Genomic DNA, 18,100 nt, shown 5'->3' on the forward strand with positions numbered 1-18,100 from the left:
GGTGTACAACACAGTGATTCACACTTTTAAAACACAATTTTTAAAGGTTATACTATATTTACATCCATTATATTGTAAAATATTGGCTATATTCCCTGGTATACAATATATGTTTTAGTTTAGTTCTGTTTCATTTCGGTGTTGTTTAACATATTTTACTACACATTAAATTAAGACTTCTCTTTTGCTATGATAATTCATCACATTTTCCTAAAGTGAGACTTTTCTTTCTTTTTTTTTTAACTTTTTTTTTAAAACATCTTTATTGGAGTATAATTTCTTTACAATAGTGTGTTAGTTTCTGCTTTATAACAAAGTGAATCAGATATACATACACATATATCCCCATAAAAATATGGAATGCTTCACGAATTTGCATGTCATCCTTGCGCAGGGGCCATGCTAATCTTCTCTGTATCATTCCAATTTTAATATATGTGCTGCCGAAACGAGCACTTTTTAAACTTTTCTATTGTGGCACAATATACATAACATAAATCTTACCATTTTAACCATTTTTAAGTGTGTAGTTCAATGGCATGAAGTACATTCATATTGCTGTATAGACTTTAATTACATCAGTATTTCTTAAACTGATATTTTCAAGAGCATTTGTAAATTTTATTTTTCTTTTTTATAAAATTAATTTTTATTGGCATATCTTTACAATGTTGTGTTAGTTTCTACTGTACAGCAAAATGAATCAGCTATACATATACATATATCCCCTCTTTTTTGGATTTCCTTTCCATTTAGGTCACCACAGTGCTTTAAGTACAATTCCTGTGCTATACAGTATGTTCTCGTTAGTAATCTATTTTATACATAGTATCTATAGTGTATATGTGTCAATCCCAATCTCCCAATTCCTCCCCCTCCCAGTATTTGTAAAGTTTAAAAGAACATTTTTTTCCTTTAAAAAGGGTTTGTAGGGACTTCCCTGGTGGTGCAGTGGTTAAGAATCCGCCTGCCAAAGTAGGGGACACAGGTTCGAGCCCTGGTCTGGGAAGACCCCACATGCCGTGGAGCAACTAAGCCCCAGCACCACAACTACTGAGCCTGCGTGCCACAACTACTGAAGCCCACATGCCTAGAGCCCATGCTCCACAGCAAAGAGAAGCCACCATAGTCGCACTGCAACGAAGAGTAGCCGCTGCTCGCCACAACCAGAGAAAGCCCGCGCACAGCAACAAAGACCCAACACAGCCAAAAATAAATAAATAAAATTTTAAAATAAATAAATTAATAAAAAGGTTTGTAATTTTTTTTTTAAGTTTTTTGCTGCACCCCACTGGTATGTGGGATCTTAGTTCCCCGACCAGGGATCGAACCCTCACCTCCTGCATTGGAAGGCAGAGTCTTAACCATTGGACTGATGGGGAAGTCCCAAAAAGGGTTTGTATATTATTTGAGATTAAGAATCAGTATTCTAGGTAATAAAGTCCTCTTATAATATAGAATTTTTTTCTCTTGATAAACGAGTATTCTTTCTTTCTTTAGATAATAAGTCTGATATAGAACATTACAGTTTTTCCCTTTTTTACCTAGAAATGCAGAGGAAAATTCAATTTTTTTTTTTTTTGAAAATTCAATTTTTAATTGTGGTAATCATTTTTTCTGTTCCCAATATAATTACTTGCCTATATATTTCTTTATTTTCCTTTAATTATAAATGGTCCTATTTTAAATGGTTTATATTATACTTCGAAATTCTTTTTAGTAAGTAGATACTATATAAATTTTAAATGCGCACTGAAATTTTTGGCTCAAAGTAGTAAACTATCAATTACAAATAGCTGAACTCTATCTAAGTTTTAGGAATTTTCTTCAATAGTAGCAACTAATATTTTTAAAGTATTTACAGTGTGCCAGGGCACTGTGCTAATCAATGTACTGTGAATTATCTAGTAAAATCCTATGTTGTAGGTACTATTATCACCCCGACTTTACAGAGGTTCAAAGAAATAAAAAATCTTCCGCAATGTCCTGAGGCGGTTCCGTTAGAAATCAAGTCTTGCTGAACTCCAAAGCTCAGGCTCTTAACCAAAATGCACATTGTATCCCAAGCCGCACATTCTACTTTGCATTACTGATGGTTTTTCCGAGATTCTTTGTGGGAGAATGCTCATTGCTTCTCTCAACGAAGCGGAACCCTGTCTTGTAACAAACTTTTTGCCCTTGCACAAAGTTTCCTACCATGTCCACCCTCAGTGCAGTCCTGGTCCACCCTCTGATCTTGGGCTGCTACAGAGCCTGGTCCCCAGATCTTCGTGCCTCAACAAAGCCCCTCCCCCTCACACGCTGGCAACCACAGCAGGGCCCTGTCCTCTCACACCTTGGTCCCTGTGAAGAGCCTGGTCCCTTTAGACCCTGATTTCCTAGCAGGGCCCCAACTCCGCAGACTAGTGATCCCGGCAGAGCCTCGTTCCATCAGGCCCTCGTCCCCCAGAGTTTTCAGACACTGCTTTCCAGCACAGGTGCGGTTCTTGTACCTTAGCAGTATCCCTCAGCAGACGTTCACTGAGACTTCTCCATACAAAGGTTCCAACCCAACCCCTAATTCAGGGCACCTCTCCACCTTTCCCTTCTCCACCTTTTTCTCAGAATCGTTTTTTTCCCCCCTATTCTGCTCTTTTGTTGCTTCTTATTCACTCTCCTCAACTTCCCCCACCATCTGGTGCCCCAGTTTCTGTCCCGGGAGTGCCCCCCCAAACTTACCCAACGCCCTCTCTCCAAGGAGCAGCGATCTCGAACGGCTCCCTGCTTTACCTCTCACCTTTGCTCCCGAGGACCCGGTTAGGCGATCCCCCCACGACTCGCGCGGCCCTGAAAAAGTCTTTTGGCCTGTTATCGAGTGCAGCTCCGCCCTCTTCAAGCCTATTGGTCACCGTTCCTAAAACTCCCGCCTCTCCAGCTTCCAGCCCGCCTCCCTGCCCCGCAGCCCTTGTTTTCATTCCCCTTGTCACACGAGGCAGTGGCGAACCCAAAGTGGGAGGAGCGAGGGAGGGGGGCGGAAAGAGAGCAGAAAGCGAAAGGCACGGGGCGCCTCTCTTTCCTACGTCTGACTAGGTTCTCGACTGCTCCGGGCCGCCGTTGTATTGTGGGATCGCTGCGCCGTGCCTGAGACGCTCGGATCCGCAGGGGCGCCCACTTGCTAGCGCCTCCTGTCGTCTGTAAGGTTGCCCTGCCGTTCCTCGGCACCCCAACTCCCCCCACCCCCCTATCGCCTCCTCCTCCATCCTCCAGTTCAAAATGGCGGCGGCGGCGGCAGCGGCGGTGGCTATGGCTCCTCCGGGCTGCCCGGGTTCTTGCCCTAACTTCGCCGTAGTCTGCTCCTTCTTGGAGCGCTACGGGCCGCTGCTCGACCTGCCTGAGTTGCCGTTCCCCGAGCTGGAGCGGGTGCTGCAAGCTCCGCCGCCGGACGTCGGCAACGGAGAAGGTAAGCTAGGGGCCCGAACGCCCGGCGGGAAGCGGCCCTGGCATGCTCCTTCTCTCCGCTCTTCACAGACACCCCGGACCTCCGCGGCTCTGTCCTCCCGCTGGGGCGCAGTTCAGCCCGGCCGATCTTCTCCTCCCAGCCCCTGGGGTCTTGGGCAGTGGGGAGGCGGGGCGGAGGCCCCATAGAGCCACTCCGCCCGACGCCCAGCAGAGGTGGGGGCGTCGCGGGCTAGGTCTGGGCTGGGGGCGGGGAGGGGTCATTGTGCTGGTCGGCCGCCCCTGGGACTGCTATCCCGCGGCGGGGACCGGGCCCCCCAATCCTTCTCCCTCTCGGTGGCGGGGGAAGGGGAGCGCAGGTTCCGGCCAGCTTTGCGCTTTTCTCCTCTACTCCTCCCTCACTCCCTCCCCTCCTCCCACCATTCTCGCTACCATCTCCGGGGAGGCTGGGCTCATCTTCTCGGGGCGCCCCTTTCTCTCCCTCCACCTGGGTGGGCGGGGGCAGCGGACACTTCATCTCTCCCTCCCTCTAGTGGGAACTCCCCCGAGAGAGTCGGCTCTGGTCTCTTTTCCTTTCCCCTCCAGGGCTGGTTTAACCCCCCAAACTCCTTCCTCTGAGTCCGGAGGTTTGCTCCTCCTCCTTAGGAGGGGGTCGTCCTCCATTCTCGCTTTGGGGGGTGAAGTCGGTTCAGCTTCTCCACTTTGGAGGGTAGAGGGTTAATTTCTCCTCCCCCATAGTTTTCCTCCTCCCCACCTCCCCCCAAATAATAGAAGAGCATCTCCCCACTTTTCCAGTCCCTTCCCCCTTCATCCTGGCATAAGGCTTAGGGGAAGAAGAAGTCGCCCTCCCATTTGCAGGGTAGGGTGGGGTGGTTAGTATGTAGGGTGGAGGAGGGGCTCAGACGGAGGGGAAACAGTTGAAGAAGGTGCTTGTTGCTCATGTTTCTCTCTCTGGTGCCGCCGGTCTATTATTGGTGTTCGCAAGTGGTGCTCCTTCCACATAAGGCCACCGCGCGGCTTCAGGGCGCATGCTCTGCCCGGCCCCATTGAAACTTCCTGCTGCTGCTGCGGCGGCGGCGGCTGGTGGTTCTTTTCGCTGGAGCATCTCCGCGCTGCGCCTGCTGCCTCCAGCCCTCATTGAGCGCATACACTCACTCCCTCCCTATTTATTCCCGATCCATGCCTCTGCTTTCTGGCACATTTCTTTTTTCAGAGAAGGGTTTTTTTGTTGTACTCTGAGCATTGCCTTTATCTGGGAACAGCCCTTGGCTGGAGAAGAAACGTTTCCAAATAGGTCTTTTTTTTCCCCCCTTTTTGTCCGTATTAGGTGGCCACAGTGGACTGGGTATTGTGCAAAACAGACAGCTATTTCCTTTACAAGAAATCAGGACTGCTCTTTAATTCTCCATGGAAATGAAGAAGTTTCTGTTAACAGAATATATTTACATAGCTAGGAAGAGCCCAAGTGTGAAGTTGTTCAAAATATTACCTATAGAGAAAATTATATTATGGCTACCAAAGACTCAAATTAATACAGCAGTTATGATACAGGCATATATCTCTTCTTACCTGCCCAGATCTCCTCTACCATTCATAAATTCTGGCAAATAAAAGATTATATTATATAAAGACTTCTGCAGAATTTCTTGAAAAGTTAAACTCCCCAATATAGTAATTTCAATTGCAATTTGATGGCTATCAAATTGTATTTACATTTCTTTTACGGAAATGATCATTATGAAGGAGAGTGGTCATTATGAAGGAGAGTGCCTTATAAGTTACTTTTAGGATACCTTGGGAAATGATGGTAATGTATCTATAAGAGAGAAATGTGGGAATTTGAGGAAAGGGATTGCTGGTAAATTGTTTTTGGAATGTATTTGGACCAAGTTGGAATGCAGGCATAAATTTTCTGTCCTGGCATTATATTTTGGGTGGTATATAAGATTGCTTGCTTCTCCATTCCTTTTAAGTATTTTGGCCACTGCATTTGGCTTCTGTTAGTAACAAGAAAAAATATCAGGGTCAGTCTAATACTTCATGTTACTTTTCTATCTAGGATTGAACAATGGGCGACTAGCTAAGTAAAAAATGAGAAGTAATACGAGTTGAGAGATTATACCAGTGGGTTCAGCCATGCATTACTGTTGGTATAGTTTCAACTATAATAATAGATCTTGTCATAAGGTGATCCAAGAATAATAACTAATGTTACGCAGTTCAAGATCCTTGGCAAGTGAAAAGTCTCTGCAGGTGAAATGCTGCTACTGTGCAGGGAAAAGATTTTCAGGCCTTTGGTGATGGTTAACCTACTTGTAGTAGTTGATAATACTGCTCCAACTAAGAAGATTTGGACTGAGTCTTGGGGAAGGAGTTGTGGTGTACTAGAAAGAGTTAAAAGACGTTGGTTTTAGTTGAACTAAATATTTTGCTGATAATCTCCGGACAGCTGAATCAACCTCTTGAATAGTGTAATAATATGTAGTTTGTGGGGCAAATTACTTAATTTCTATGGACCTCAGTTTCTTTTTTTTTTTTTTTTTTTTTTTTTTTGCGGTACGCGGGCCTCTCACTGTTGTGGCCTCTCCCGTTGCGGAGCACAGGCTCCGGACCCGCAGGCCCAGCGGCCATGGCTCACGGGCCCAGCCGCTCCGCGGCATGTGGGATCTTCCCAGACCAGGGCACGAACCCGCGTCCCCTGCATCGGCAGGCGGACTCTCAACCACTGCGCCACCAGGGAAGCCCTGGACCTCAGTTTCTTGAGTAAATAGAGGTAATATCTGAGGATCAAATGAAATGTTTTAAAAATCCTTTCATAAACCAAGTACTTATAAATATTCTTTTTTTTTTTTTGGACATGCCGCACTGCCTGCTGGATCTTAGTTCCCCAACCAGGGATTGAACCTGGACCTTGGTAGTGAAAGTGCCAAGTCCTAACCACTGGACCGCCAGGGAATTCCCTAAATATTCTTGTATTACAAATTTTATTAAAGATATTTGTGAGGTAGAAGACACAAAAGTACATTTGGAATGAAAATGTTAAATTTTTAGCTTGTAGTGAGAAAGGAGTTTAAGCACAGTCTAATGTTGAGCTGTTGTGCTCTTGGGGAAAAGTCTTGTTATAATCAAAGGAGTTTTGCTCTATATACATTTTAGTATTTTTAAAAGGCAGTTCTTAGTGCCATTTCAATAATCCTATTTTATAAAACTTCTGGTTTTTCCTAGTGCGATTATTCCTTAAAAGGTTTGTATATTCTTCTGAGTTGCCAGTTAAATTCTTTTTTACCTAGTCATTGTTGTAGGTATATCGACATTATGACATCTTTGAACAAGGCTGTATTTCTCTATATTGTCCTTGTTTAGGCCCTTTATGATGTTTCCCTTAAATTTTTGTTTATAAGTCTTAATTTGACATTATGGCTTCGGCTTAGAATGCTCTTCATCCCCTACAATGTCAATTATTAAATTTGGTTTTATAAACTACTTGTTTAGTCTTAAGGATATAAGCTACCATTTATTGAGCATTTACTATGTGCAAACATCAGCTCCTTATTTCTTACAACTATTCTCTGAGGTTGGTACTATTATTCCTATTTGGCAGGCATAGAAACTAAGGTTCAAGAGATTGATTCAGCTGTCCAGTGCCCAAGATTATACAGTTTTTGGTAGAATCTTAGATTTGTTATTGATATTAGTTAGAATAGGAAAAGAATGTGCCAACTGAAGGTATGTTTTATTCCCTCTCCCTCAGTCTACTGCAGCCCTCCCAATTCTGTGCTCTGTATGGACCTCCCCAGCTTCCTCTTGATGGGAGGTAGTTGATCAGGAGGTATGACTGTGAACAAAAGTGGACATTGACTGTGGAATTACCAACATCCAAGGTTCCCAAGTATCTTCCCTCTCCTCCAGAGGGCATTCTTCTTCAAGAGGAAAATATAGTTTTTCATTTTTTAAACATAGTCTTTGTATGGGTACTGATTGAGAAGTTATATGTATCTAATAACAGTCTATTAAGGTGTGTATGGATAAGGTTGACTGAGTTACTGTATAGTATTAAACAAGTTGAATCATTAGTTTTTTGGTTTGTTTTGGTTTTTTAATTTTTAGTGTAATTTTAGTTTTGATTTGTGTTTCGCATTTTTAAATGAATTGAAGTTTAACTCTTGAAGTCAAAATGTCAAGTATAAAAGGATATACCGGGTTTCCCTGGTGGCGCAGTGGTTGAGAGTCAGCCTGCCGATGCAGGGGACACGGGTTCGTGCCCTGGTCCGGGAAGATCCCACATGCCGTGGAGCGGCTAGGCCCGTGAGCCATGGCCGCTGAGCCTGCGCGTCGGAGCCTGTGCTCCGCGATGGGAGAGGCCACAACAGTAAGAGGCCCACGTACCGCAAAAAAAAAAAAAAAAAAAGGATATACCTTATTTTTTTAACTGGACTTGTGATTGTAACTTAATATGTTCTCTTCTGTTGGTGATAATCGAATTGTGTGACAGCAGTTTTTAGGTTCATTCATGAAGTAGAAAGATGACTTTACCATAACTAGAGTCACCATCTGTTGCTTTGAGCAAAAGATCTTACCAGGTACATGTGCCAGGAGTTGCATGGATCTACAGTGGTAGGCTGTTGGTGGTAGCATTGCTGGAACCACAACCTCGTTTGGTCGAAATGTCTGGTTTTGGCTCTTCCACCTTTGAAAGAAGAAATATTCTTTAGACATTTATTAGAGGGAAGGAGAGAAAGGTATTTCTTTTCCATCATTTTTGGTATATCACAGAGTTGAGGTAACCAAAAGTGATGGACGTTCGGAGGGAGGTTGTTGGCATTGTCCCAGAACTGGAGGTAATAGGGACAGGAGTTTTCTGGCTAAAATTGGGCCTGTTAATGAAAACTGACTTTCTTCTTTTTTAAATTACTAAAGAGTTTGCCTTGAAATTTACCAGTGTTGTTAAATTCTCAGCTAGTAAGGAAGGTAAGCATTTATTAGCTACTTCATTTACTTAATTTGTATGTTGAATATTTGCTATATTCTAAGTGCAGTAAACATTATGGTGATTATGTATTTTTTAAAATACCCTTTTTTTTTTTTTTTGGCCACGCGGCTTGTGGGATTTTAGTTCCCGGACCAGGGACTGAAGCCAGGCCCTTGGCATTGAGAGCGCAGAGTCCTAACCACTGGACCACCGGGGAATTCCCTATGGTGATTATTTTAAAAAGACATTAAACATGGGCCCTTCTTTTAAGCATTTTCTAATCTAGTAAGAAGTAACAAAGCTGAGCTTGAGTTACTATCATCATTCAAATGCTTATTTTTTTCTCTGGGATTTTCTTTTTTATATATATAAATTTATTTATTTATTTATGGCTGCGTTAGGTCTTCATTGCTGCGCGCGGGCTTTCTCTAGTTGTGGAGAGCAAGGGCTACTCTGTGTTGCAGTGAGCAGGCTTCTCATTGTGGTGGCTTCTCTTGTCGCGAAGCACGGGCTCTAGGCACGCAGGCTTCAGTAGTTGTGGCACGTGGGCTCAGTCGTTGTGGCTCGTGGGCTCTAGAGTGCAGGCTCAGTAGTTGTGGCGCACGGGCTTAGTTGCTCCACGGCATGTGGGATCCTCCCGGACCAGGGCTCAAACCCATGTCCCCTGCATTGGCGGGCGGATTCTTAACCCCTGCACCAGCGGGGAAGTCCCCTCTCTGGGGAGTTAGTAGTCTGTGAATTCTAGTCTATAAGTTAATAGACTAAAATTATCTCTGACAACTTTATGGTGAGATGTACAACCTCATATAGTGTGGGAAAGTAAGAACCCAAATTCAGACCCAAAGTACATTTTAGCCTGAATCATGTATTCAAGAAAGGTATTTATGTGTGTTCCTGGATTTGAGAAAATTTCTTTGGCTCTCTACCTGATGGATATAGCCTTAATATACTGTGCCTGGGTGTTTTTGTTTTTCTGTTTTTACTGTGTGGCAGATCCCATTACAAAGGGTATCAGCGTGTTTTCTGTTTTCTTTTTATGTTAGAATTTTTGAAGTATCAAATATTGCTTGAGAGAGTAATCTGGGGCTTCATTTAAAAAAAAAAAGATTGATTCTTTCAACAAATGTTAATTGATTACCTAATGTGTGCCAGGTACACTATACACTGGGGATACATTGGTGAGCAAGATAGGTAAGATCCTTGTCCTTATGGAGCTCATATTTTAGCAGCAAAGATAGACAATGAAGCAGTGATTTTTTTAAAAAATGTTATTATATGAGCAAATATAGTGTACACTCTGTAATGATACATATTTTTAGTGAACTTTGTTTTATAATTTGTTTAGCTTTGTATTTATCCTATCTGTATGCCTTTTTTCCCTATATTTGTACAAGTTTATCTTAATAATTTTCTGGATGGTAGGATTATAAGTTGTTTTTTCTTTGTATCATATTTTTTCACATATCCTTTTCAATACTAATTGTGTATCTCTTTGGTAATCACAAAACAAATTATTTAAGAGTAGTCTTATACCAAGAAGTGAAATGGGTGAAAGTGGTCAAAAGGTACGGACTTGCAGTTTTAAAATAAATAAGTCGTGGGGATATAATGTACAGTTAATTTTACAATGTATAATTATACAATGTATAATGGTGAATATAGTTAATAATACTGCATTGTGTATTTGAAAGTTGCTGAGAGAATAAATCTCAAAAGTTCTTATCACAAGAAAAAAATTATAGTTATGTGGTGATGGATGTTAACTTATTGTGGTGATCATTTCACAATGTATACAAATATTGAATCATTTCGTACACCTGAAACTAATATAATGTTATATGTCAATTATATCTCAAAAAAAGAATTAAGAAAACTAGTTTTCTAAGAGGCTTTATAAAAGAAAAATTGAGTTGCTGCCTTATTTACTTTTAATCTTGAATTACCTCTCACCATGAATATTACCATCATCCACCCAAGTCACCCAGATCAGAAACCAAGGAGCCAACTTAGACCTCAGTCTCTCACATACTTTATTCCATGTCTTGAGTCTATTTCTTTATCCCGTTTTATATTCAACCTCACTTTTCTATCATCATTACTACTCTGTTTTAGTCAGGCTGAACTGCTTGCAGGTCTCTGAAGGTATGAAAGGTTGTTTCACATCTTTATGCCTTTTTTTCATCCTTCTACCTGAGTTGAATATTCTCTTTCCACCTTCCTTCCCTGGCCTGCTCACTGTACTCCTGCCCATCATTAATCTGCTCTTTAAGCACCAAGTGCTCATGTGAAATTTTTCCTGCTTTCTCTGTCTCTCAGGTTAAATTAACCATTTCTGCCATTTTACCGCACAGTGTCCTGTGTAGATTTTATATCACAATACTCATAACAGGGACTTCCCTAGTGGCACAGTGGTTAAGAATCTGCCTGCCAGTGCAGGGGACACGGGTGCAAGCCCTGGTCTGGGAAGATCCCACATGCTGTGGAGCAGCTAAGCCCCCGAGCCACAACTACTGAAGCCTGCACCCCTAGAGCCCTTGCTCTGCAACAAAGACAAGCCTCCTCAATGAGACGCCTGCTCACAGTAATGAACAGTAGCCCCTAATTGCTGCAACTAGAGAAAGCCCGCGCACAGCAACGAAGACCCAACGCAGCCAAAAATAAATAAATAAATACTCATAACACTTTTTGCACTTACAGTCTAGCCTATGAGACTTTAATCTCCTTGAGGGCAGGGGTAATGTTAATGAGACGAATAGTTTTTTCCCAATTTATTATAATGCCATGTTCTGTTCTAAAACTTCATTTTATTTATTTATTTATTTATCTATTTATTTATTGCGGTACGCGGGCCTCTCACTGTTGTGGCCTCTCCCGTTGCGGAGCACAGGCTCCGGACGCGCAGGCCTAGTGGCCATGGCTCACGGGCCCAGCCCCTCCGCGGCATGTGGGATCTTACCGGACCGGGGCACGAACCCATGTCCCCTGCATCGGCAGGTGGACTCTCAACCACTGCACCACCAGGAAAGCCCTAAAACTTCATTTTAGAATTAAATCTTAGTTAAAGTTAACTTTTTAAAAAAATATTTTAAAAAATTTATTTATTTTATTTATTTATTTTTGGCTGCATTGGGTCTTTGTTGCTGCATGCGGGCTTTCTCTAGTTGTGGCGAGCAGGGGCTACTCTTCATTGTGGTGTGTGGGCTTCTCATTGCTTTAAGAGAGGAGGTGCATTGGGAATATAAAAGAGCAAATACCTAACTTTTCCCAGGGGATATCATAGCATCACTGTAGTTATTATGGAAATTTGGATGATTGAAGAGGAGATGGAAGAGCATTCCAGGTAGTGAACAGCATGGGAAAAGGCACAGAAGTGTGAAATAATATGGTGTGTCTAGGAAATTGCAACCAAACTTTAGGCAGTAGCTTTCCAAAAGATTTGTGGTTGAGGAACTTCAGACCATGTGAGAAAATCACATTGGGACACATGAGTTATAAGCTCCTTAGAAGTATATTCTTTTTCTTTAAAGCAAAAAAAAAAAAAAAAGCACATGAAATAAAGGCAGCATGTCAATGACTTAGCTCCATAAAGAATTCATTTTGCTTTATTCACTTTGTTTCTAGCATAGTACTTAGCATATAGTAGATGCCCAAATGTTGGTTGAAAGAAAAAATGTCACATATTTAAAATTAGTAATGATGGCTATTTTGATGTACTTTTAGTTTTTCTTTTTATCCTTTGCTTGCTAGAGATTTGTCATGGTGTAACTCTCCTTTTCATTTTGGGTGTTGGTTATACAGATATGTACAGTTGACCCTTGAACAACAGGGGATTTAGGGATGCCAACCCTCAGTGTGGTGGAGAATCCGCATATAACTTCACAGTCAGCCATCCGGCTGTCTCTGTATGGAGTTCCGCGTTGGCAGATTCAACCAATTGCATATCACATAGTTCAACCACCTGTAGATGGTGTGGTATTGTAGTGAATAAAATCTGTCTGTAAGTGGACCTATGCAGTTCAAACCCTTGTTGTTCAAGGGTCCACTGTACTACTAAATCCCCCTCTCTCCACTTGGTTTTTTTTTTCTTTTTCTTTCTTCCTTTCCTCCCTCCCTCCCTCCCTCCTTCCTTCCTTCCGACTTTCCTCCCAGGTCCTCTCCATCTTGGGTTTTATTATTACTATTATTATTTTTAAACGGGAAGTATACTTTTATTATTATTTTTTTTTCTATATTTATTTATTTATTTTTGGCTGCATTGGGTCTTCGTTGCTGCGCCTGGGCTTTATCTAGTTGCGGCGAGCAGGGGCTACTCTTTACCAATTCTGTTTTTGGCTTATATGGTTGTACCAGGTCTTCCCCCCCCCCATTTATTAATTAATTAATTAATTTATTTATTTTGGCTGTGTTGGGTCTTCATTGCTGCACACTCTAGTTGTGGCACTCTAGTTGTGGCAAGCGGGGGCTACCCTTTGTTGTGGCGCACGGGCTTCTCATTGTGGTGGCTTCTCTTGTTGTGGAGCATGGGCTCTAGGCGCGCGGGCTTCAGTAGTTGTGGCTTGCAGGCTCAGTAGTTGTGGCACATGGGCTTAGTTGTTCCACGGCATAAACCTGTGTCCCCTGCATTGGCAAATGGATTCCTAACCACTGCGCCACCAGGGAAGCCCTGGTTGTACCAGGTCTTAAGTGCATGCCAAAGCATATGTGTTAACCTCTGTCTTCTAAGCTTATTACTTTTTATAGGACTCCTCAGAGTATAGTTTTAAAATCCACTTTTTCTTTTACCTGTCTGAAGTCATCTCAGGGAAAAGTCATTATTACTTCTCTGCTAGTTACTTTTTAAATAAAAAAAAATTCTCAGCTAAATTTCTCTGAATTGTTTTATATCATCTCCACCAGGGGTAACTTGAAGTTCTTATTTTTTTTTTTTGCGGTACGCGGGCCTCTCACTGTTGTGGCCTCTCCCGTTGTGGAGCACAGGCTCTGGACGGGCAGGCTCAGCGGCCGTGGCTCACGGGCCCAGCTGCTCCGCGGCATGTGGGATCTTCCCGGACCGGGACACAAACCCGTGTCCCCTGCATCGGCAGGCGGACTCTCAACCACTGCGCCACCAGGGAAGCCCAGTAAAGCTTTTTTTAACTGAGATATTTTGTCATTTTCATTTGCAAAAAAAAATTTGTTGTAATTTTAGAGATTGCTGCGTTCTGCTGGGTAAAGATTTGTTAGTTGTTAGACATTCTGTTTCCCCCTCTCCACAAATAAAGAGATGGAACTTCAAATAAATTGAAATGCCACTCTAAATAAATAGATATGTTAACTATGTAGTGTGGATTGAGTCCATTATATAGATGAGAATACTTAAGTAAATATATGTCCTTTGTGTGTGTTGATAGTTGATGAGTAATTCTTGATTAATCTTGAAAGATTATTTAACAGAAATTTTGAGTTGAATTCCTTTTTAGGAGTGACTCTCCAACTGTTACACATGCTATTAGATACCATGTAGTAACTCAAACCTGTATTGTTCCTTGAGTTATAGTTTAAGTCTTGTCTCATGCCATTTAATTAGTAAAGGATAGCTCCATCATTTTGAAAGACAAAATGTTACTATGTATACTTCTTAAGCTAGAATTATCAATAATGTAAATAATTGTATCTACAAGGAAATTAATATTGGGAGATTTTTTCCATTTTTTTTCTGAGGGTGATACTAGAGGACAGTAAGTTGCCTTTTTTGTATTTTATTTATTTAATTAATTTATTTTTTAACATCTCAACTGGAGTATAATTGCTTTACAATGTTTTGTTAGTTTCTGCTGTATAACAAAGTGAATCAGCTATATGCATACATATATCCCCATATCCCCTCCCTCTTGCGTCTCCCTCCCACGCTCCCTATCCCACCCCTCTAGGTGGTCACAGAGCACTGAGCTGATCTCCCTGTGTTATGCAGCTGCTTCCCACTAGCTATCTATTTTACATTTGGTAGTGTACATGTCAGTGCTACTCTCTAACCTTTCCCCCTCCCTGTGTCCTCAGTAAGTTGCTTTAATAACTCAAGCAATTTAAGAATCTTAACAGGCTTCCTCCCTGATCCTGTCCCACACCCAACCTGTCATGTTTTAATTAGCTGGGATTTTAGTTCCATATTGTCATTCTTTTTTTTAAAATTAATTAATTTTTTGGCTGCATTGGATCTTCATTGTTGCGTGTGGGCTTTCTCTAGTTGTGGCGCACGGGCTTCACATTGCAGCGGCTCCTCTTGTTGCGGAGCATGGGCTCTAGGCGCGCGGGCTCAGTAGCTCTGGGGCTCAGTAGCTGTGGTGCACGGGCTTAGTTGCTCCGTGGCATGGGGGATCTTCCCGAACCAGGGCTTGAACCTATGTCCCCTGCATTGGCAGGTGGATTCTTAACCACTGTGCCACCAGGGAAGTCTTTGTAATTTATTTATATTTATGTTTCTCAACAATTATTTAAATTAAACTGTATGTTTTACTAGTTTTTTCACTCACCACTGTTTTTGATTCCCACATTTTTCCTTTTAGATTCATTCTTTTGCTGTAGTACATTCTTTTTCAAACAGGATTTCTAAGAGGTGAATTTTGAGTTCTTGCATGTCTGAAAATATATTTATTTTGTTCTCTGTTCTGACTGCCCATTTAGATTGAGTACAGTATTCTAGTATTCACAAATAATTTCCCCCAGAGCTTTGATGATACTGCTCTTCTGTCTTCTAGGATCCACTGTTGCTGTTGAGAAATCTGTCAGTCTGATGCTTTTCGTTTATGAGTTTCTTTTTCTTCGTGATTTTTATGATTTTTTTTTCTTAATCCCCAGAGTTCTGAGATTTTTTAGGGTCTGCTTTTTTCTTTCAATTTCCTAGCTTTTGCTTTGTTTGTGTGTGTGTGTGTGTGTGTGTGTGTGTGTGTGTGTGTGTGTTTGAAAGTGCGGAGTCCTAACCACTGGAAAGCCAGGGAATTCCCTTACTTTTACTTTTTAAGATGATAAAATTACAAATTTATTTGAAGTCCTCTGTATATTACTCCTGTTCTGATTCTCTTTTGTCTGTTCCCATAGGCAACCACTGTTCTGAATTTTGAAGTTTATTGTGCCCATGAACACTTTTATACTTTTATAAATAATACATTGTATGGATTTATATGCTTTTTTTTATACTTTTTTTTTTATAAGTTTGTTTTTGGCTGCATTGGGTCTTTGTTGTTGCGCACGGGCTTTCTCTAGTTGAGGCAAGTGAGGGCAACTATTTGTGGCCGTGTGCAGGCTTCTCATTGTGGTGGCTTATCTTGTTGCGGAGCACAGGCTCTAGGTGCACAGGCTTCAGTAGTTGTGGCACCTGGGTTTCAGTAGTTGTGGCTCGCGGGCTCTAGAGCACAGGCTCAGTAGTTGTGGTGCATGGGCTTAGTCGCTCCACGGCACGTGGGATCTTCCCAGACCAGGGCTTGAACCCGTGTCCCCTGCATTGCCAGGTGGATTCTTAACCACTGTGCCACCAGGGAAGCCCTGGATTTATAGGCTTTAAAACTTTATATATAATCAATATAATACTATATGCATTCCTCTACAGCTTCCTTTATTGCCTCTCAACAGTATTTTTGAAACATATCCATGTTAATGCCTTACTGTTTTAGTTATTTACTTTAACTGCTGTATGGTTTTCTATTACATGAAAATACTGTAATTTTTTTTTTTAATTGGTGGATATTTAGGTTTGTTTTTGTGCTATTAAGAGTAATGTTGTAATGAATATTCTAGCAGCTTTGCCTAGAGGTAGAATTGCTGGGCTAAAGGGTATACAGTCATCCCTTGGTATCAATGGGGGATTGTTTCCAGGACCCCCTTGTATACCAAAATCCGAGGATGCTCAAGTCCTTTTATTTAAATGGCCTAGTGCAGTCTGCCGTCCATATCTGCAGGTTCTGCATCCAGGGATACAGAAGGTCCATTGTTTTCCTTTTAGCCTTGGTATAGCTGGATTGATTTCCAAATTAGCTTTATCAATTTATACATTGCCAACAGTGTATGAGGGTTCTCATTTATCCAGGTAATCAAATCATAGCATTGTCAGACTTTTTAAATATTTGATAATGTGGTTGTGAATTAGTTTCTTATTGCTCTGATAAGGTTGAACATTTTTTCATGTTTTTTTTGCCATTCACTTTTCTCTTGCGTGAATTGCCTTTTTATAGCATTTCTCCATTTTCTTTGTTGTTTTCATTGATTTGTAGCGATTTTTTATGTATTTCAGATGTCAATCCTTTGTCATTTTTATATTTTTATTTATTTTTATGTTAATACTGTTTATCTTTTTTTACTGTTTTTATAGTATCTTGTTGATCCAGACTTTAAAATTTTAGCATAGTATAATTGTTAATTATTTATTTTTACATTTATACTTTTCATATCTCATTTAAGAAACCCTTCTCTTTATGATTTTGAGGCATAAGGTGTTCATCTGTATTTTCTTCTACAAGTTTTGTTTCTCAAACTGTAGTCTTAAACCTCCTGGAATTTATTTTTGTATTATGTAGTTTTTTTTTCTCCCCTCACTAATTGGTAATGCCACATCTTGTATCCCAGTTTCCACATATACGTGGGTCTATTTCTAGGCTCTTTATTTGTTACATTGGTGTATCCTTCACGTGGTTTTACTTGCTATAGCTTTAAAGTAAGTCCTTTCATCTGCTAAGGCAAGTTCTCGCACCATATTCTTTTGGAAATGCTGTTGGTTATTTTTAGCCCTTTACGTTCTCATCTGAATTTTAGAATTGGCATGTCAAACTTCACAAAAATCTTTGGTTGGATTTTATTCTGATACCAGCTGGTATACAGGCTTACCTTGGAGATACAGATTGGGTTCCAGACCACTGCAATAAAGTGAGTCACATGAATTTTTTGGTTCCCCAGTGAGTATAAAATTATGTTTACACCATATTGTAGTCTCTTAAGCATGCGATAACATTATATCTTTAAAAAGACAATGTACATACCTTAATTAAAAAATACTCTATTGCTAAAAAATGCTGACCACCATCTGAGCCTTCAGCAAGTTGTAATCTTTTTGTTTTTGTTTTTGTTTTTGGCCGCACTGCACAGCATGTGGGATCTTAGTTCCCCAACCAGGGATTGAATCCACATCCCCTGCTTTGGAAGCACGGTGTGTTAACCGCTGGACTGCCAGGGAAGTCCCTGTTGTAATCTTTTTGCTGGTGAAGGGTTTTGCCTCAATTTTGATGGCTGCTGACTGATTAGGGTGGTGGTTGCTGAAGGTTGGGGTGGCTGTGCAATTTCTTAAAATAAGGCAAAGAAGTTTGCCACATCGATTGATTCTTTCACAAACGATTTCTCTGTACCATGCAAAGCTGTTTGATAGCATTTTACCTACAGTAGAACTTCTTTCAAAATTGGCGTCAATCTTCTCAAACCCTGCTGCTGCTTTATCAACTGAGTTTACGTAATATTCCGCATCCCTGTTTGTCATTTCAGTAATCGATTATGTTTGCCTTCTTATGTGGGTGCTTTTCATGTTGTCTCAAAACAATTAACAATAGTAACGTCAAAGATCACTGGTTAAAGATCACCGTAACAAATATAATAATAATGAAAAGTTTGAAATATTGTGAGAATTACCAAAATGTGGCACAGAGGCAGTAAATGAGTAAATGCTGTTGGAATAATGGC

The 18,100-nt window shown here is 41.2% G+C and overlaps 2 protein-coding genes and 1 non-coding gene across 5 annotated transcripts in view; 1 reads left to right on the top strand and 2 right to left on the bottom strand.

The window, feature by feature from the left end:
* The window catches only part of AAMDC (adipogenesis associated Mth938 domain containing), a 33,400-nt gene extending 30,496 nt beyond the window's left edge, over nucleotides 1–2,904 (bottom strand). The window contains exon 1 of one of the 2 annotated variants that reach the window (XM_073808401.1): nucleotides 2,777–2,904. The gene's annotated coding sequence lies outside the window, so the exon portion shown is untranslated. Of the gene's footprint in view, nucleotides 1–2,718 lie in introns of both variants that reach the window. The other variant, XM_019948671.2, reaches the window with a different exon arrangement.
* LOC117313471 (U6 spliceosomal RNA) lies at nucleotides 350–456 on the bottom strand. Its single transcript, XR_004527977.1, has one exon. It is a non-coding gene; the product is annotated as a U6 spliceosomal RNA (small nuclear RNA).
* A 117-nt stretch (nucleotides 2,905–3,021) lies between the features above and the next one.
* The window catches only part of RSF1 (remodeling and spacing factor 1), a 169,779-nt gene continuing 154,700 nt past the window's right edge, over nucleotides 3,022–18,100 (top strand). Inside the window, exon 1 of one of the 2 annotated variants that reach the window (XM_033862193.2) lies at nucleotides 3,022–3,439. In XM_033862193.2, the coding sequence (XP_033718084.1) occupies nucleotides 3,253–3,439 (187 nt within the window). In that variant the 5' untranslated portion in view covers nucleotides 3,022–3,252. The remainder of the gene's footprint in view (nucleotides 3,440–18,100) is intronic. The other variant, XM_033862192.2, reaches the window with a different exon arrangement.

This window comes from Tursiops truncatus, chromosome 8 (genome assembly GCF_011762595.2).
Source record: "Tursiops truncatus isolate mTurTru1 chromosome 8, mTurTru1.mat.Y, whole genome shotgun sequence".
NCBI classification, from domain to species: domain Eukaryota; kingdom Metazoa; phylum Chordata; class Mammalia; order Artiodactyla; family Delphinidae; genus Tursiops; species Tursiops truncatus.